At 46.1% G+C, this 21472-nt stretch overlaps 1 protein-coding gene across 7 annotated transcripts in view; it reads right to left on the reverse strand.

Annotated features, from left to right (window-relative positions):
• The window catches only part of MICU1 (mitochondrial calcium uptake 1), a 132760-nt gene that overhangs the window by 6917 nt on the left and 104371 nt on the right, over positions 1-21472 (reverse strand). For 5 of the 7 annotated variants that reach the window (XM_026073467.1, XM_026073463.1, XM_026073469.1 and 2 more), the window contains 2 exons: positions 14596-14733; positions 7328-7436 (listed from right to left, as the gene is read on the reverse strand). In XM_026073467.1, the coding sequence (XP_025929252.1) occupies positions 7328-7436; positions 14596-14733 (247 nt within the window). Of the gene's footprint in view, positions 1-31; positions 102-7327; positions 7437-14595; positions 14734-21472 lie in introns of those variants that run through there. The other 2 variants (XR_003254803.1, XM_026073468.1) reach the window with 2 other exon arrangements.

The raw sequence follows: 21472 nt of genomic DNA on the forward strand, positions 1-21472 counted from the left end.
CCACACAGATGGATGAAGCCCAGCCACTCTCACCTGCCAGCCAAATGGATCATCCACCCCCCGGAGCAGCGCTCAGACCCTCTTCGCTCAGAGCACGGGCTCTAGAAAAWGGGAGAAACCTTCCTGCAGAGCCATTTTGAAAGAGGCTGTGGATCTACGTGACAAACGAGGACAATTTCAGGTGTCCTCCTACACAGGACGAGCCGAGGGCAATGTGAAAGGGCGGAAAAAAAACCCCCAACCCAGCTGGTAACAGAAATATGAAAGGAAGAAGGAAAGAAGCGGCCCCTGGAGAACAGCTATGCAATTGCCTTTGATGCAAAATCCTCGCTCRGGCACTATGGCAGCGGTGACCCACTTTGGCATCATCCGACTCACTGCTAGAGAAGCGATGAGAAAGCTGGAGAACTGGTCACTGAACGGYGATGACAAGCTGTGGCTGCAGCAAAGAGACGTCAGATTTGTTTTTGTATCTGCCCGGTTGCCCTYGAGGTGGGCGAACAGGTCTGGGGACAGGTAAATTCTTCTCTTATATAGCTGGAAATCTAGATCTAACCCTTGACAGCACAGGAACTGGCAGCTAGAGATGGGTTTCTTTTTTTTTTTTCCTTTCCAGTTTGCCTGCTCTATCAAACAGTTTTGCTTTTATAATAGAATCACACATACCYCAAAACAGAACAGAGTATGACTATAAATTACATGCGTATAATGCAATATTTATAGGTCTCCTACAGAGGTACCAGAAAGCTTTTATCTTCATGTGGTTTCCGTGCAGGCATAGAAACAGGAGCTCCAGCTCTGCAGCGAGCCCCTGCACACTGCCACAGCAAATTACTTCTGTAACTGCATTCGTATCGAGGAACAAAATAATGCATCAAAGCCTTCTTGCAAAAGCCAGAGAAATCCGTCTTCCTTAACATTGCAGCAAACGTTGCAATCACAGATGCTTTTGTAGCCACGCAGAACGCATTAATCGGGGCTGCATTACTACTGTCAAGTGCCCCATCTGGCCTCTTTGATCTAATCCCGCCAACACCAAGTGGCAGCAAATGCCGGTGCCAAAATGAGAACGGCGTGTTTCGTTACGCAGATAAACACCTTGCCTCTAGATTTTATATACGCCTTGCAAAAGCGATCCTTCCCCTGCCCTTAGGGGATGCCCGTTCACCGAATACCTAGCCAGGCTGCGGAGGGAGCAAAGGATCAGGCTCAAGCCCCGGTGACCCGGGATCGCTGCGGGTGCCTCCAAATCCCAAACGCAGCGAATGTTTTAACGCGAGGCGACGCGGCAGCCGCGCCGGGAGCCCGCAGAGCCRCTGGCTATTCTTAGCCCTGTTTGTGCACTCCTGGCTCCAGCTGCCTGTAACGCTTACCTGCCACAGCCTTGGGACTTCATTCAGTACCGTATGTAAAGCTCAAGGGAAAAAAAATAGGTTTAGCGTTAAAAATAATAAAAAAAAGGTTTAGGTTAACTTATTTCTCAGCCTAACTGGTACTGGGTTTCACCAAGACCTGCCACGCGCCAGCTTACGTTGTGGAGGTGCTGCAAGACACCCAGGCTATGGAAATGATGGATGTTCTGTAAGTCATCTCCCGTCTCAGACCAATAATTCCAGACTGCAAATGCAATCTGTATTTCCGCAGACAGCCAGATTGAATTGAATTTAACTCCATTTCGATTTAAATCTTCTCTGAAGATGCTGGACCAAGCTGAGGTACCGCTGTGTTTCYGCCAAGCTGCAGCAGCTCTTGGCGGCGATTCTCGCGGCCCCTGTGAGAGGAAATCCGACAACCAGTGCTCGCCGCCTGCCTGGAGCCGGAGCTGGGGCGATCCGCTGGCGGAGCGAGGCAGCCAGCGACGGAAGGGGACGGCGGCTACGAGCGGCGTTCGAAGAGCCGCGTTCTTCTCGGGACTTGTTTTATGCAAAACCACATAAATGTTATTTTCAGAGTCTGCACATGGTAACAATTTTTGTTTTTTTTTTTAAGGGGTCATAATGAACGAGAAAGCATCATTACTTTCCTCTTTGATGCACACGCTGTAAGACTCCTTGATGAGGCAAATAAAATCAAAGTAAACCTCCAAGTGGCATTTCTTTACAATTCAGGAAAATGAAATAGGCTCTCTCTGGGGAAGCCTCTTTCGTAAGACAGATCCTGTCAAGATTTAGACTTTGTGATGGCTCCGTTAGTCTTCACACAGAGGAATCGCCCGGATTTTATGCCACAGAAAATGAGTTTGACATTTACACCTCGGAAAGCCATTCTTCTTTTAAAATTTCTACAGTCTCACATTCCTGCCTTTAGTGAGCCTTCCGCGTATTTTATGCAAATTTAGCATATTATACAACTGTTATCTTTTCCACTCAGACCCTCAGAATTACTTAGTGAGCACTGTTTTAGCAAGCCTGCTTGCAAACACGTCTTCTCCATGTGCTACAGAAAGGGGTGGGATCCTAAGCAGCCAGTCCTTTAATAGCAGCATTAAAGGACCGAATTTAAGAGGAGAGTAACACCACTCACTATAAGCTGCCTGGCCACTCCGTTAACATTCAGAAAGCAACATCACTCCTTCAGGTAGGGCATTTAAACCCCCCCATGCAATTTAAGGCCAACGTGTCATTTCCCACTGCGTGGGGAAGGAGAAGCCGCCCGTGTTCTCGGCCCGACGGAGGCCGTCTCCATCGGCGCAGGGCTCCTGCGCCCAGCGCAGGTGGGACTCTCACTGGTACCTCAGTGCTGTTTTCCCCATCTCAGACGCGCCACTTCTGCATTCAGGTCTATGGACCTTCCCCAAAGCCTCTGGCAAGTCCGAGGTCTGCAAACTTGCGTAGTCATCACCTCCGCCCACGTTCGGGGAGATGAAAGCAGCCTTGCTTTCTGATCACGGGAGCACTCGCTGCAGCCAGGAAAAGCTCCAGACTCTTTAGGGTCCCAGATTTATGCATATATCTCAGTTTAAGTGCTCCAGTTGGAAACGTTGGATCCCATACAACACCTATTTAATTTCTTTTCAAACGAGTCATAACGAGTTTTGTGCTACGACGTTATCTACACATATGCACTGGAACACACATCTAGAACAGGGATGTACAAAAATTAGTGAAGACCCCCCCCAGTCCTGCACGGTGCGTATTTCTGTTTTGCTTCCTGCGAGGTCAGGCTCAGCCCTACGCAGCCCTGCGGCTCAGCAGAAGCTGTGGTCATGTCAAAGGGAGCACGACTGAAAGGCACGGAGATCAGACCTCCAGGAAAAAAAGAGGAGCTACCAGACCAAAGGCAGCGATGATCCACTGGTTATATAATATTCGCAGTCACAAATTAGTGAAGAAAGAAAAATTACAGCACAGAAAATGGTTTCTCAACTGAAAGGGATTCAAAGTGTGCTAGGAGTTGCTGATCTCCAGAGAGCTTGTCCCTGGGGTTACTGGTTAGATTACAGAGCCTGGCAGACGGGTATCCTCTGCAGTAACGGAGCCCGGCCCAACACCTCGCTCCGCCGTATCCCAGAGCTGCTTCTCAAGTTCCTCCTGCTGCCTGTCGAAGGCAGCCGCTGCGGTCCGAGCCATGTGCGACGTCACACTGAGACCTGCTGCGGGGTCCTCACCTCGTTCCACCAGCGCTCCGCAAAGCTGCACCTGCAACTGTGCATTCACTAAAAGCCAAGGGCAGAGGAGCTCCAGGTCTCTCCTGCTGGTTACAAAGCACTTGCATAGATGGTCTCCTTTGGGACACACACGTCAGCGCATCAGTGAGAGGGCAGCATGGGCAACGACTCATGACTTGCCTCTGCAGGACACTACATTCCAGTATTTGACTCTTCTTCCAAGAAATAATCATAAATACTCATCTGTGCTTTTGTACACGCTCTCTCTGACGCTGGACTCTTTCACTGGTGGCTACGTAAATGGAAATGGCCTTTTTTAACCAGCAAAGCAAGCATTTCATCCAATGTTCCCCTGAATGTTATTTTACCCAGCTCCTGAGAGCACAGGATGGGGGGCTTGCCCAAGGCAAACCAAGACTGGTTGCCCAGAGAGGTTGTGGACTCTCCATCCTTGGAGATATTCATAACCCAACTGGATGTGGTCCTGGGCAACCTGCTTGAGGTGACCCTGTTTGAGGAGCAGGGTTGGACCAGACGATCTCCAGAGGTGCCTTCCAGCCTCAGCTATTCTGTGATTCTACGAAAGTCCACCCCAGCCCACTAACAGGGTTGACTACACACGGTTACTCCAGATAAGTGAGCTGAACCGTGCCTTCACATGGGACTATTATTTCTTTGATCCGACTCAGAGCAGACTAAAACAAAAACAGCAACTTGATGACAAATACCTGCTGTACTTCAAGATCACCTCTACCTCCTTCCAAATCCCTGTCAAGTGTGCAGCCATTTCAAGCTCTATCCTTCAAATAAAGCGTTTTCCATTAACTCCTCACCTCCCCAGAGAGCTGTCCAATCCACCTGGAATGGAGCACAAGGCTCAGCCGTTCCCCACCACCACCTTGGCCCATCTCCCCTTCCCTGCCACATCCAAGCCCTGCCTGCCCAAGGCTCCACGAAGGCCATTCCCCCCTTCCTGTCCTCATTTCAATCCCTTCTCCTATTTTTATTTAACTCTGTACACCCCTTTCATCTCCAAAGCTCATATGTACAACACAAATACTACAGACAGTCTCAGTAACCTAAAATATCTTCTATTAATTCAATTTTACAGAACAGTATTTTGCTGTCAGCTTCTTTTAAACATCACCCGTGCCCTCAAGTGGCTCAGGATAAGTTTTGGGCCATTTCCCACTCACCTAGGAAGCGAGGAGGGCTTTTGGGCAGATACTTCACTGCATTTTCAGGCCATGAGTCACTGATGGAAAATGCAGTCTCTTCCCTGTCCCCCTGCCTAGCTGCTGTTCTCTATCAAGCTGCATCTGTGCCTTGCCCTAAAATACAAGGGATTTATATCATCGCTGTCTCCTGGTGCCAGCAGAAGAGCTGCTTGGAGAGTCTGGCTGCAGATGGTGCCAAAAAAAGTGCAATTCACACCCTCTCCTCGAAAGGGGAAGAAGTGATGAATTCGGCTCCAGCCCTGCTGCCAGCTGCAAGCCCAGGCCAACTGGCTGGGAAAGTTTCCTAAATGTGATTTGTTTATGATTTAAGAGAACGACTGCTGTTTTGTTTCTGGAAAAAATCAAAGATGGACTAACTAGTAATCTATGCGTTATTCTGGGCTTCATTAAAATACAATTTTACGATCTGTTTAAAACAATAGCCTATTTTAATTTAACAGGGAGAATGAGTTGGCCAAGCTATGGCTTGTTTGGTGTCATTCGTTTTTCCTGTTTCATTTTAAGCAACATTTCTAAAATCATAACAAGAGGGCTTGCTGCATTAGGCTAGGAGCAATTTATGGGGCGCAYAAACTATCCTCCGCTTTTCTTCCTTCAAAAGAAGAGTAATGTTTGTATTTGTCGGTTTTTAATCAGCAGGGATTTCTCCTTCCTAGTTTCCATAATTGCCAAACTGGTGTTGACTAGACCTTTTTCTGCTGCTTCCAGACCCAGCTGATTTCTGGAGGAGTGAAGCAGCCTGAAGCCTCTCCAAGGTTTCTTACTTCAGCCAAAGGACTCCTGGATCAAGGTCTGTGGCTCCAGCACAAACTCATTAATTGCACACAATTAAACAGCAATCACACTGATATACCAACTGTGTGTGGGTCTAAATATTCCACAAATACATGACCCTACAATTGCTAATTTATTACAGACAGTCTGAGAAATTTGGATTCTGGGGGCTATTACCTGCTCCCGGCACACTGCAGAGGGGGCTCTGTGCAGCAGCAGATCCGTATTTAACATACACTATTCATTGCTCACTTTTTCTTTTAAATGAAAGGAAGAGCCTATCAGATTCTTTTAAGTTTAAGCCTTAAGATACAATGATCTACAATAAAGAGTACAGATGATCTAAAAAATAAATAAATAAATAAATAAATAAAATAAATATCAAAGCCGAGAAGGGCTGTTGACATGCAGAAGAAGACATGTGACATGTTTGACTCTCTTTGTAATTCTACTGCCCCAAAACCTATTAATGTCTTAATATTCCCACAACGGCAACAGTTCAAAGAAGAACTTATTCCTAAAACATTTGATTTTGCAGCTGCCTAAGTAAATCAGCTTTAACTTTTTAAGTAGAGAACAAGAGTTTCCATTAAACTTCAAAAAACCTTTAGTTTGCAAAGGTTTGTTATATTCCCAGTCTGAGCGTCTGAAAACTATTCTTTCAAAAAGAGATCTAGACACAAGACATGCACGCACTTGTGACAGGTAGAGACCGCGGAGAATTCAAGGTTTTTTTTAAATGAACGGTACAGAACTTCAGTACGTTCAGACCTGAGAACATACCTGCAATGGATTAGTTCAGAAGAGGAAATGCACGGTGAGATGAAGAAGGAGATGGCTTGGTTTGATCAATAAACCACACTATCACAAATCTCCCCAGGAAACCCCAGCTTTCGAGTCATGGCCACGTTCTCTCTTGACTGTGGGTTATTTGAAGAGAGCCGGCTCTGGAGATACTCTAACGCTCAGTCTGGGCACTCAGTAGGTTCCCAAGTAAAAGACAGAGCCTGCAAGAAAATGCAGGTGCGCTCCCCACCCAGTGCTCTCCTTCCACCCTCCATCAGGCCTGGATACTCCAAAGGTGCTCACCACTACTTTGATTTTAGATCAGTAAGGGCAGCATTTGGCCATGAGATAAGATACCCTATTTTTAAGCAAAGCCAAAGCAAAGCACAGTTCCTAGCAACTCAGCTACCGGGTCATAATACTGCCACACAAATCACGGGGAACTCCAGAAGAGACACTGGACAAGTCTTGTTACAATACCACTTATGTCCAACAATAATTCTTCAAGTACTTCATAAAAGCAGAAAACACTCACTCCAAAGGACTGAGAAGAAGAAACCCAGCTCTGCCCAGGCCCTGGTAACACAGCCAGTGCTATTCCCCGGGCTGGTTTTGCCTCTGCACACAGCAGGCCTGAATAATTCTGCTGAACAGCGGTATCATAGCCCACTAGTCTATCACAGTAATAAATTTCAGCATTTTTTCCCTGTGTATCTAACATGGGGAAAGTATAAAACCTGAAATCCCTCTTCATCCACGCACTGGAGCAGGTTAAACCTTTGCTTTATGGGAGGAAACGTGATTTCAGTATATTTTTACTCTGTCAGACTAGGCTTGTTAGCAGCGTCCAAAGTCCAAACACACCCCATAAAAAGCGTTCCCCTAAGCTTTCAGGCTCTGTCCATCTCACAAGTTTTAATACCTTTATCGAGCGAAGCTCCAGCCATATGGTAAAAGCTCAAAGCCGTGTCCACATCGTTTATGTTCTTCAGAAAGGTAAAGAAGCTCTCCACCTCCTCAAATGTCAGCCCCTACAACAGAGAAAAGAGTACATCTTACAGTTAAGGAAAGAAGAGACTGTGACAGTGCTCAGATTACGAATGTCAACGCAACTCAATAGCACAAGGCTGTTTCAAGGGCTTGACCCACAGCATGTAGAGACACGTTTGAGCTGGCCTGGCCATCTGGTCAGCCCTGGAAGCACATCCCGAGACGCCCTCCCCTATTGCGCTGCCGTGTGCTGCTGCAACTGATGGACGGATAGAAACACAAAGGCTCCGTTATTGCAACGGTGATACGCTGCACTCTCCTAACTGAGCAGATCCAACCCGTGACCCTCCCCGAGTCCCGTCGATGTAGGGCCAGCACTCAGGCGAGCGCAAAGGTAGAGTAGCTGCCGGCAAGCTTGGCTCTGAGACCTGCATCCCACAGCCCTCAAGTCCTGGCTTTAGGGATCCTTTTCCTCTCGCTAACACCAGCAGAACTCTATCAGTGCTCGAATAAGAACAACTTCCAAACTTCACCCTGAGCAAACACAGTGCTGAGGCCACAGAGGAGGTAGTATGTCATCACCTGGGTCATCACCACTCGCACGTCCTCCTTGGAGTGATACATCAGCATGGCAAGATGAGTTCAAGTTCAGGCTCCTCCTATCCTGTCTAGCGAGACAGACTGATACACCGAGATACCAAAAATCCCCATACATACTACAACACAGATTCACGGTTTGAATGGAAGACAACGCATCCAGCTGGTACTGTCAAATATAAATTTATACGACCTGTTGTAACCCTGCTCAAAACATTCCCGACAAATTCACTCGTTCCGTCAAACCAGGGAAGAAGTGACCTATCACTCTGAAATAAAAAGCACTTTTTTTTTTTTTAAATCATCTTATAGAGACACAGTGCCTCTAGAATTTTAAGTAAGAGAATCACAGAAGATTTATAATCTACCATGGAAGTATTTCAGCCTGTTCCTATCTTTGCTGTAACTGAGCATCTTGCAATGTGGTTCATACATGTCCTACAGCATGCACACTTCCAGCAACTGCAGGTTTTGTCACTGCTGGATTCATGAATCCAGAGCAAAAAGAATGAGTTAGCAAAATGCACACGTAAATAACATACCTAAGGAAATCCCCAGTTACTGTCTGGGGAGCTTTCTTCAAGTGTACGCCTGCTCCACTTCCCAAGAAGCTAGGTGCTCAGAGCTGTACCGCAGAACTAACCAAAATACTGTCCTAGCAAAAAAATATCAGGTACTTACTGCACCGAGAACCACACAGACACCTCTGTTTTTGTGCAACGTACAGATGAACAACCAAGATGCCTCCAAACAGGCGCTGACATTGGGTGGGATATTCCTGAGGCATCTAGTAAACCTTGATTTAGGGATGTTTCCCAGAAATTAACCCATACATTGTCTGGAACTATCAAAAATAGTGAATTTTAAACCTAGCTTTGTGCCATTTACCTGTAAGAGAGAAGGGTGAATCTGCCTGCAGAACAGCTTTGGGTCCCTTCCTGACAACAGGACCAAAACCTGCCCCGAATTCACCACCGCGCTCAGTGCCCCGCGGTGCGAGGGCAAGTGCTGAACGCTCAGAGCACAGCGACTCTCTCCGGGCCCTGCACAGCCCCGCTTTGCCTCGCCGAATTACCCTTAACATGAGAGGTCTGGCGGCAGAGATGGACAGAGCCCGAGGCCCAGGCCCAGGCCGCCTGGTGACGGACCTCGTGCCTCTCCTGCCCTCCAGTACGAGCACCCATACGGACAGCGGGACCCTCGAAAGTCCTTTTTAAGGAGTATTGCAATGACTCGCTACACGAACAGCGTGGACTTACCAGTACACGGGTGGAAAAGACTTCACGTGCGCTTGTTAAACACCACCATATACCTGCAGCATTCGGTTACGTTTCCAAAGCCAAAATGTATGTACAGAAATGAGTATATTTTTAGCAGGTTCCCTTTTATAACTGGGTAAAATGAACTGGATCTCCAAGAGAACAGACCTTCGCAATTCAGATACCTATCCAAAGTCCTCCCTGCTAGGCACGGAATTGAGATAGTGCGTTTCCAGATTGACACGTTACCGGCTGGGAGCAGAGTACGAAACAAAATCTGGAAAACCTGCAGGAATCCRAATTCATTTGGCCACTTAAGGCTAACAAAAGAAACCGTGCTCTGATTTATCTGACCAGCTGCTACGATCCAATAGCATTGACATCAATTCCAGAGCTTTATCACTTCTCTACACAAAAGCACAGGGTGACTTTTTTTTGTATTTTAATATTATTTATTTACAGACAAAAATGATCTCTCCCTTTGCTTACTCTAATTCATTCAGTTTTGATGGCAGTCAGGCTGTCCAACAACACTTGATAAACTAGTTTTAAATAAAGGGGAGGAAAGATTCATCTGCCAAAGCACTGTTTCAGGCTCTAAAAAGAGCAACTTTCCTGTGAAATAGCAAATATCAAGGCCAAACACAGCAGCGTTGTTCATGCAAAGCGGCCCCTGGTTTAGTACCAACACTGCAGTTGCTCTTCCTTCCGCTTCCAGACAGAAAAGGAAAAGCTTATTGCTTACACACGTAAACTCGGGGTTCTTCTCACCAGCAGAAAAAGCAAAAGCAATGACAAATGGAGGTACCTTACAAACCTGGGCTTTCACGCAGATAAATGTACAGAATCTCTAGGGCACAAATGTCATCGGTATTATGAAAACTAAGATACTCGTGATGAATTCTGCAGGTCTGGCGTGAACATTGACTCCTTTCCAACCACAAAAAAAGAAAAAAAAGAAAAAAAAAATCAGAAAATGAAATAACCTCAGAACTCCACTGACAAATTGATAGACATGAATGGTTTCCTTTATAAGTCAAAAGTGGGGATAGGGGAATTTATCTCTTCCCTCTTGATGTGTTTGTCAACACTGCTAGGCTCTTCATAAGTCACTCATGTCACTGTTAAAAGACCAACTGGTATTTTCATTATAAAATATGGGCATGTGTTAACTAGGAATCACAAGAAAATGCATTTCTGGAGAGGCTGAGGATAGTGACTGAGAGATCAGGATGAACATTTCTTTCAAGACATTTGCAGTAGGTGACTTGCAATAATATTTTCCAGATATAGCTGCAGTTTGGATGAATTTGATGCCGTTCAGAGTGTTATTTGTGCATGCTGCTTTGTGCAAAGGAGAAAGGTGCCAGGGGGAAGGGGGGGGGCATTTCTGTTACCAGAATGGTGAAAAAAAGTCAATGCTATACCAGCAGGTATGCCCCAAACACTGCCTGCAAAAGATACCGCTTTCCACCTGGGAACCCAGCTTGCAGCTGGAGTGCATTGCATCTCACTCCTGCTTTCTGCGTTTTCAACATAAAAATACACACCACATGGTTCTGGAGGGCCAACAGCCTTGAGGCACGTGTAGAAGACCTGAACGAATCGTTTCTGAAGCGTCAGCTTCGTCATCTAGAGCTTAGGGAGACCTGAACCCAATATCTTGCCTGTGGACGCTACAACTTAAGTCCATTCCTGGAAGGAAAGCAGCTATGCAAGTATAACTTGAGGGGGAGGACTGTATGCGATTTTAAACAAATCAGAGTGTGGCAGCGTCAAGGAACATGCGGAGTTCACACATCCAGGGTAAGATTGGATTTTTTTCCCCCCTCAAGAAAAATAAAAATTAGAGCAGATGACCAATTAATACAAGAAAACATAGCATTCCTAAAAGCGGGAACACAGAATAACAATGACATTGGAAAATAGCTAAAGATTAGATTAAAATTATAGCTTTAACCCTTTGGAAGCTGTCAAGATTGCTCTGCACATAAAGGATAATCGTATCAGACAATAAAGATGTTGTTTGGTGGACTTCACAATAAAACAGCCACATGGTAAATTATATTTCCAAGGTAGTGCTGGATTAGAAAGCTTCCCAGATGGGTTCGGAAAATTCCAGCTACTGCTGCCACCCCCCTTCCTACACCACACTAATAAAATGATTTTACTCCAACTTCCTTTGGAAAGCAATAGCAAATCAAAACTCCTGCGCTCGAGGCGCACAGGGGAGTTGCAGCAGGTTAGTAAACTGCGCTGGTAACGATGCCGTGCTGCCATAAAAGTAGGCTAGCGAGGTGTGAAATGAAGGGATTTGGAGAAAAAAAAGTTATTCCTGCAAGACGTGTTTGCGCTGTAAAGTGCTCTGATCAACAAGGTGCTCAGTGACAGGAGATTACTGYGGGATACACAGCGGAACGGCTGAGCGGCTCCAAGGTCTCTCCGAGGTCTGGGACAGGAGGGGAGAGCAGCGGCCAGCGCTGGCTCCACTGCCCTGCCGAGGACGCGACTCGCGCCCAGCCCGGCCCAAGCAGCTGCCTGCTCTGCAGATCAAAGCCACGGTTACAAACACAGGGGAAGAAGCAATTCTGGCATGAAGCTGCTGCGGTCTCCAGTGCAAGACCGCTCTTCTTCAGGCTGATACCACATTCATTATTCATTTCCCAAGGAATCTAGGCAAGTGCTTTCCTGAATAAACTATCCAGAAAGCTCTGAAGGCAATTAACATCATCCTGCCCGTGGCAGCTTTATTTCTAAAGAAACAGGAAAAATGTAAGCCACCTAAAACGTTACCAGCTGCAACAGGGTGATCCCATAAAAGTAGAAAGCATGTTTAGACACAAAGTGCTGCGTTCAAACAGGATAGGGGATGCAAGGGATACCGTATCCTAAAATACCCTAATGAGAGTGGAAAAAAAGCTTTCAAGAAAAGGTTCTCTCATATAAAGACACAGCAAAGTTAGACACCAGACTGGATTTTCTGTGAGCTAAAACATGCCAAAATGGGTGATCTAGCTGCCTCACTTCTCTAGGCCCCTACATAGTCACTGGCTTTGAAGTGCCCTCGCTGCTGGAGGGTTTATCTGCCTCCAGTGTACAGCAGCTGCTATTTTTTGCATCCTTTACATCGCCCTAAAACATTAAACACCTTGTACTGCTAATAGAGAGGCTGCCTGATCTCAGGGCTTTGGGTGTTTCATTTCCCCCGGCCTAACCATTACGTGTTTTCTACCAATTCGCGCTCTTGCAAGTGTCAAATTCGGTACTGTTCCTCAGTTTCTCTCCACAAAAGTCCTTAGAATAAAGAAAGAAAAAGACTGGTTACGAAGCTGGTTGCTATCTACAAATAGAAACACATTTTGGCCGATCTGTAACTGTTTGATTTTGGGGTAAGGAATAAGTTTTTTTAAAAAAAAAAAAAAAATCTTCTGCCACATATGTCAGGTTTTTGACTTACACATGGAAGGTGGGAATATTTTCTGTAACCTCCCCCTCCCCCCCGCAAAATAACTCCCTCTATCTAATTTCTCATACACCTGCCTACTGTTTTTTATTTTTATTTATTTATATGTGTCTACACACACACACACACATATATACATAAAACAAATCAGAGCAAAAAACTTGCCAATTGGAAAAGTAACTGAGACAGAGCTGATGTTTTCTGCTAGGCACACATTGCAGTTACCAACTTGTCAAATATTTTTCAACAACAAAAAAAATCAAATAGTTACTGTTAAAGCTCAAAGAAAGCAGAGGTGTTGGAAAAGCAGAACCTGAATATCTCACTCCAAAATCAAATACACGGAGGCAACACTGCAACCTTGGAAACCAAGCCAGCAATAAACAGGTTAAAAAGTGAGCCCAGGCTGTGGGAACTTGCCAGCGACAGTCTTCCCTTTACGTTCTTAGCAAGCCTGTTTTCCTATAAAAACGTAGGGAAATTTGTGTAAAGATGCTCTCTTGCAGGCCTCATCAGCAGAGCCCAAGGCCTTGAGAAGGTGCAGCTAGCAGGGCTCCCGCGGCAGACGAGCACGCTCGGACGCAAACTCAACTCTGACTCTTTCCTTTCAGCTCGCTTACGTTTTCCTCTAGTTTTTAACCGGATAGCTTTTGGCACTATTGGTCTTAAAGTAATGCATCGTCACAGCCCCAGAGTTTGGACTTCCACCTGGTGTTAGGACAGGTTGAGAAGTTTCTGAAATACTGATACTGCCGACGGGGTTTCGCTTGCCACCCCTAGCGAAACCAGCATCTCRGGAGTGTTTAAATGCAAGGAGCGACTGTGCTGCGCTGGTAGAGATCCAAACTCCTTTGAAGCCACGCGGTCAGTCCCTGAAGGCACTGAAAAACATTGCAGCTCGCAGGAGCATCATCTGGACCTAAAGTGCTACAAGAGGGACCAAAAAGGACTAGAATAGGGCCAATTCTTGTGTTTCATAAGATATTTTGCATATAAAACAGTTAAGAAACAAATGACAGTTCTGGTGTCATGAAGAAGTGGCTCTAAAACAGTCGGACCCATCCAACACATAGGTAAAGACCTTCCATCCGCTCTCATTTTGCTTAATTGCTTGTTCATAACGTAATTAAGGAAAGAACAATCCATCTTCACAGAAGCAGACATGAAATTCTAACACTGCAGTAATTTTGCACCCTATCCTATAAAAAAATGTCCTTTCAGTATGGATGTTTTACTCCAAAGTCTCTCACTAGATGAACTAGTGCAGGATCTGCAGCCTTACTCCTCTCTAAATAATGAGTAATTCAATTTTTCATATAAGTTCATAGCAATAATAAGCTGCCCAGTCATGGCAGCTAATTAATCCAAGGTCACGCTAGCGACTAGGTACACAACTTTAATGTTTATCCTGGCTCCAGACCCGGAGTGCTGCTCAGCAAACATTGGTTTTTAATCTAGAGCATGCATTTTAATATGGACAAGCCTATGGTCTGATCTGGACGCTAATAGCTGCATTGCTCTCGCTTAAAGGATTTATCATCTGCAAAATCAGCATGTCTCCCTGCYCTGTCCAAGAAGGTGCAGGTGCTTTTCCTTAGGAGACAAAGATTGCTTACTGCAGGGGAAAGACCCTTGCACATCAACCTACAGCTTGAAGAAGGAAAAGTAGTTTCCTGAACTCAACCCTGTTCACAGTGTCGGCATGAAACTGCCCCAAATTTTGTCCATCTCTGCTATCAAGCACCACTCAACTACACTTAGGTTGGATGAGCCTGGGGCGATCGCCATCAGTGAAGGTTACTCAGTTTATCAGCTCATTTCTCAGCACAACAGGGGTTGGCTGCACCCCAACTTCCCCGATTCGCTGTGAACACCACTGACCTCTCCGTCCTGAAAGTGCTTCTTGAGCTGCTTCAGCATGACGGTGAGCTTCTTGGACTGCACCCCGCTGTAAGCCAGCAGCATGCTGCCGAACTGGCGCTCCGTGATCCGCCCGTCCACCGGATCGTGCCGCTCAAACTGGAAGGGGAAAACAGAAGGTGAAAACACCGTGCAGCAGAATGCTCCGTCAACAGGAAGGGCATAAAAATGTATCACATTCATAATAACAAAATAATGATCATCATCAGAAACACTGCTCAAGAAGGAATCCTAACACATTTGAACATTCGCGTCCTGCCAGGACAGTCACCACATTTTCCCTACATGCTATTCCCTGGACAACCTTTTGAAAAGATTTGGCATCTTGACCTCCCAGTTTTATCTTACAGAGGCACCATATTTGTAGAGCTGGGCTTGCAGAAGCAGGACGGCTATTTTAACTTGAAACTAAGCTAGTGTCCACAGGTCTCCAAAGGAGTGAGAAGAAAGAAAAAGTATTCAGATGGTCTTCACATGTGCTTCCAACTCGGAGGTCTAAATGAACACCCAAAGGATTTGGCTGCTGCAGCAGCCTTGCTGCTTGATCCAAGGATCTATGCAGGACTGAGCTGATGTGCAAGTGCGCGCTTCAAAAGAAGCACGTATAGGAGTGGTCTGATGATTGCTATAAAGAGGCCTGGCTGTTAATGAGCCAGGAGAGAAAAACTCTTGCAAAAAATTAAGTCTCATCAGTTTCTTCTGTCTCGTTTCTGCTCCAAGCTCTGTACAGGTATCCCAGCAAAGGAAGATTCATGTAGGTCTGGAGACCTCACCTTCCCAAGTCCTAGCAAGTTCTCCTAGTCCCAAACCCTTTCAAGACTGTGACCCCTATGAACACCACTGGGAGGTCCTTGCAAAACCTCCCACAAGCCTTCCAGCAGAGAAACGCCTTCCCCATTGACCAGTCTCTCCAGCATTTGGTTTAGGTTCTCTAGTTTTTCCTATTGGAAATATCTGATCTAAACAGCAGCTGATCACAAGCCTGAAAAAAAAGAAAATCACATTTAACAAAAATTCAYTTTTTAACTCCTATGGAACAACTGCTTCAGCTCCAGAATAAYAAACTGATTTGACATTATTTGGCTTGGTAAGTTAACCATCTCGACTTCTGTCCCATTTCTGTACTGAATCACCCATCTAGCACAAAAGCCACCGATTCCTCCAACAAAGACCAAGGTGGGGGGCGCCAGGGAGACAAAAGGCAGCAGCGCGGCAAGGGTTGCTTTCAAACTGTGTGCAGGCAGGGCTCCAGACACTACTTGCTATATGTGCTTTTAACGTGCAGCGGTCTTTAGTTATGCTACAAAATGACTAGGCTGCTCGTAAATAAGCTATTACGATTTCTATGGTAACGGCAAGTTGTGGGCATTTCTCTCAGTTAATAGCACATTGGCCAGATTTTCACTGATTTTCCGAATCATACACTTAGTGATTCCCATTGCCTTTGAAGCCCCAGGGTCAGAGCTCAGCTCTCAAACAGTTATTTAAAATCAGCTGCCGAAGCAAATATTCTGACGGTTAAAAACTCAAGATTTAGAAAGATATGCGACAGCTCTTTCTAGCCTCAGTTGGAGGGGGGAGGATCTGACTGACCTTAGCACCTTTTCCTCTCGCTCGAGTAGCCCAAGCGGTATTTGGGAAAAAGACGGAAGCTTTTCTGGTAGTCTGATACAGACTTTGGGATTTACTCATGACCCCAAATGCTGACCTCTCCCCTTCTCAAGGCCTGGGGAACTGGGAAAGGAAAAGAAAGGAAAACCTAAAGTGGGAGGAAAAGCACAGGTTCTTCATTAACATTAGAAAGAAGAGGTAGTCATTTCTGTCATGTGTTTGAGTGATGGGAGGAGACTCTATAATGATCAAGAGTGGCATAAAAATTCACAATCAACATTGTTTCAAAACCACCTGCAAACCCTCAAACCCCACACTTTTAATCTTCACTCTTCTGATCCATCTCGCACACAGCCCTTTGGTGCTATTTTGGTGCTATAAGAGGGGACAGCTGGATTAAGCAAAGGTAGACTGCTAAGATTGCTCTGAAGAAGTCTTACTAGGAGCTCCGTGATTAAACGCACCATGGCAGCGAGGTCTCCTTCCCTCATTCCCAGTTTCGGCTGCGCCCCCGAGACGCTGGAACTGCAGGCAATGGCAGCGAGCCCTTCAGCTCTCCCTGGGCAGGCTTTCCAAAATAAAAGCGTGCGAAACGCATCTAGTGTTTGGAGATCACCTGAGCAAAGTTGCTAGATTAAGAAAAAAGCTGCAATTCTCAATCCGTTTCCACAGCCACGTTTTAAGAATAAGTCCCACGTTTGTTTATATATGGTCCTTTCCAATTTCACCAGGTGGCTCTACAGCAAGCAGGGTAAAAATCATTTAAAACCAGAGCTACACCAGGAGACCATAACTAAATGTTCCCTACCCATCCATCCTTTCTTCTGTGGCTTTGCCTGGATTAAGAAAACAAAGTGTACTGGTGAAAAATTTTCTAGCATGTACTACTTGGTGTGTTTTTAACCACCACTTGCACAGTGAAACCATGGAGAGAGGCGTAACAAAACCAAACCACCAAATTCAGGGCAAATTTGGGGTTTGGCCAATCTAGTCTAGACAAGGCACTGGAGATTCTTCTGTACTATAGGGAAAACACAAGTTTACAGGTAGTATTGCATCAAGTGTCAAAGACCTTAGCCGAGACAGGCGGGGAAAGCCCTTCCGGAGGCAAAGTCTAACCTCTTTTCAGTGCCTGGTAAAACTAGCAAATTCCATATTAAAGTACAAGGAAGTAAAGTAAAGAACAAACTAAAGATGAAACAATCTCTTTACAACAAAGAACGTAAAAATCACTTATTTATAAGAATCTCTTTAAAGCATAAAATAGTCCTGAGACGCTGCTAATAATTCAACCCCATTCTCCCTCCCATTCGGTTCCAAAACTGGCTCCAACTTTTTATTTCTGCAGGTGGTCATTACGTGCAGTAACATGTCAAAATACTATGCAAGTATTAATCACATGAAATTTAAAAAAAGAAAAATGGGGAATTAGTGTTCCTTATTTTGTGTTTTCCCTTATTTTAAAAAGAGCACCCCTAATATCAAAACAAAAATCTCTCACAGATTCCCCAAATCAATACCTGGCAATCAAGTATTATACTCCTACATACATAGGAAGGCAGCAGTGTTCGCCGCAAAGGACAGCCTCGAAAGACAAATGATTAGGTTGAGCTGACTAATCAACAACCAGTTTCCAAGTTCAAATATAATCATTAATGACCTGAGAAAAGGCAGCCATGCAATGATGGCGAAGGATAAGGAAAGTTGAAAACTTGGTTTGAACTAGCGTCAGATGTTTAAACTAATTCTGAAAGGGGTGAGTGGGGTACATCATTTAAAGATGAAGAAGATGATATGATGCAAAAATATGTTGCCTGAGGACAGAAATTTGGCTGATTTATTTTTCCCCCCAATACGTCAGCACTAGTGATGCTCCATAAAGCAGCGTGGCTTAGTGACTTGCATATGAAAATCCTGTATTTCAGCTTGTTAAAAAAAAAAAAATTATGCATGCAAACAGAACCAAGCTTAAATTCTCTAAAATTAGTAACATAAAACTTGACATGCCAGCTGGAAACTTGAAAAAAAAAAAAAAAAAAAAATCATGTTCATCTACCAATAACACCCGCTTTCCCACCTACCTGTCTGGAAGCAGATGCACTAAGTCTGTTCTCTCCTGCCTTTTCTGAATGTCTTCTAGAGAACTAAACCTGCTGTCTCTCCTCGAAAATGTCTAGAATATTTTTTTCTTGCAGCATTCCCCACATAGTCTATGAATGATGCTAAATGTCACAAATCCCCCAAATACTTCAAAAGGCAGAATAAATAGCAGTGTGTCTTCCCGGACCTGGGGCACCGTAAGGGGTTCACTGAGGCGATACCTGTCCTGCCACGGGGACCAGTCGCTTCCACTTTTTGACAGCTACCAAACACGGCCACGACATGCATCTCAGTTTTGATATCACCTCCTCGGACGGCACGTGACTAACACCGCGTTTCAAGTTAAAAATTCAGGCTTCGGAGCCGTTCATTTTGCCCGGTGTATAGAAAGCCCGTTTTTCTCACTGTGCCCCRCGAGCTGCTGGGCGCAGGGGGAAAGGAGCTCGCCAGCGGTTCGGACACCTCCCACCCGCGGCCACTGGGTGCCAGCAGTGGCTGCTGCACCCGCGCGCCGCCGAGACCGCCAGAAATAACGGCGCAGCGGTCCCGCGCGTCCCTCCCCAAGCCAGGGTGCCGAGCAAACTAGCCTCAAATATAACAGGCATCCTTCTGACGTTCATTAAAAGCACCGACGTGTTTCTTTACAGTATCAGCTGAAACATAGGGAAGCTGCTCTCCAGCGTAGCTTTCTGTCTGAATAATCAACCCCACCGTCTCGACGTCAGGTTGGGTAGACAAACATGACGATAATTTGCTAAGAAGTTAAGTAGCAAAAAGGCATCCCTAAATATCGGATCAGCTTCAGTGTCTGGAGGCAAAGCTTTATCCAACGAGGAAAGCTAACGGCAAATCAGAAGAGGGCGTTTTCTCTGCTTCCGCATGCCCTTAACTGCGTAACTTCTCGTAGAGGACGACGCGAGACTCCACCAGAAGATGACAGCCCGGTAATCCCTCTGCTTCCAGAGTTCACTGGTTTTTGCCTAACTCATTACCTTCTCCTGCGGGAAATCAAACTGCTGCACCAAGTCCAAGACAGCAACATGAGAAACATCTTTATTCCGACTATCACAGCTTCCTATGGACAGACATCAGGTTTTTTCCCTTCTTTCCCACAGGTGCCCCCGGCTGCAAACCCTTTTTGCCAGGAAACGAGGCAGCGGGATCTTTGAAACACACACTCTAAAGGTATAAACAGTGTCATGTCTCTAGGAGGAGGGATTTCCAGACCTGGCGCTTCGCGGGTCTCAGAGTAAGGGCTGAATTGCCATTTATTCAGATTTAATGTGGCAGAACGCGCTGCCTCAGTTGCAATATTCCAGGGTTGCTGAAAGAAAATTTAAGATTAAACCAGCGGGTTTTAACTTTCCCCCCAGGACATCCCTCCTGCAGAAAAAGGTCAAGCTTCGGTTTGCCTCTCCTCAAGGGAAAGTTTCTCTTTCCAGCCAACTCTTCTCCTATTCAAGCTTCTCATAGCCAATGGCATTAAAAAGACGCGAACGGGAAATTCCTCCGTAAAACCTCAGTGTTGAAACCCTTTCCCCTCAGAGACCCTGAGGTATAAAGAACTGCTTAAAAATAAAGGTCAGTGTATTTGCACCGCTACCTCGAGACTGCAGAAACCTAGCAGAGCGGCTGCGCATAACGGAGCAACGCGGGGCCCACAGCCGCCGGGGAGGAACGCTGGAGAGCCGAAACRCTCAGGCGCTTCAGCATCACCTAGTTCAGTCCGAGAATAAATGCCAAACCTCACACTTGCAAAGCAAGTTTTCTTCCCTCTGCCAACTAACCGCTGCATCTTGGGCCTCTGCAGTGGCTTATCTGCTCTGCTTTCCTTGTAAAGAGGAAAGCTGTTAATAAAACTATCGCTCTTCCAACGGTTGGGCTTGGCATGCATTCAAATGGCATTTAAGATCATAACTACTTTCTTAAGCAAATGGAAGTAAAATAGAGAAAGTCTAATAGGCATTCGAGCCTGAAAGAAATAGCGGTGTCTGAGCAGATGCAAGGAGCCGGGCTGCGTTTGCAGCAACAGGGTACTGTCACGCAGAGAGAGGGTCACCTTCAAACCAAAGCAGAACGCTCTTCACCCGAAGCAGCAAGAGCAGAGAGGCCCACGTAGCGGCTGGGAGAGGGAAACACGTGGCCGCGACGCATCGCAGCACCACATCAGCCCGTGCCGCAGGCTCTTCTTAAACCAGCGCCCAAAGAGGCAGCGACGGCACCTCCCAAGCTGCTTGCTGACTGCCTGCCAACGTCAAGGCAACAAGGACGGCTAAAGAAAAACAAAACCAAAACCTGCTGCCGGCATTTGGGGAACTCGAGCAGCTGCTGCCTTCAGCTAGCATGCGCCAAGGGGCCACTCGCACCTGAAGCGGCGACTCGGATGATAGATGTGTGTAGCTACGCTTCGCATGGACTTCTTTATTTGTGAGGTACCACATCTGCCATCACTTGCAGTACACGCCGAGAGCACAGCCCACCAAAAAAACCAAAAAGCCCCCAAAACAACAACAACAAAAAACCCAAAAACAAAAACAAAAACAAACAAACCCCAAACCACCTATCTTCAGATTCAGAGATCCCACCAGAGCATCCATGCAGCCAACGAATTTGTTTTTTGTATGAAATAATACGAAATAAGAGATATAAGCATTGCTATGTATCATCCACGCGTTCTTGGGCACATAATCCAACAAGGGGGCTCCCACTCAGCCACAGAAGCTGCAACGCTATTTTAACGCCTTTCCCAGTGCCATACTGGGAAGATTCGAATTTGGACAGGCGCACTGCCCCACGCAGCCCAGGAGCTGCGGGCTTCGAGCACAAAACGAAGCGGGCACCGTCACACCAGCGGCGAGCAGGGGATCCCAGCTGATGCAGCGCCAGTTTTCATGTGAGTCGCGCTGAGTGGCAAACGCCGGAGTGCAGCACGAAGCGGAGCGCCAGCACCTGAGCGGTGCGGGAGACGGATGCTGCTCAAGCTGTTCGGAAGCGATGCTGCCTCCAAGCCCTTTTCCCTCCGCAGCTTTTTAAGAATTCGAGTTATCTGCCAACCTCGCTTGACATACGAGAAGGTACGCTCCCCAAATAAACAAGCAGCTCCGCTGAGCCTGAAGGACTGCTCGGC

The sequence above is a fragment of the Apteryx rowi genome, unplaced genomic scaffold, assembly GCF_003343035.1.
Source record: "Apteryx rowi isolate R43461 unplaced genomic scaffold, aptRow1 scaffold_369, whole genome shotgun sequence".
Taxonomy (NCBI): Eukaryota; Metazoa; Chordata; class Aves; order Apterygiformes; family Apterygidae; genus Apteryx; species Apteryx rowi.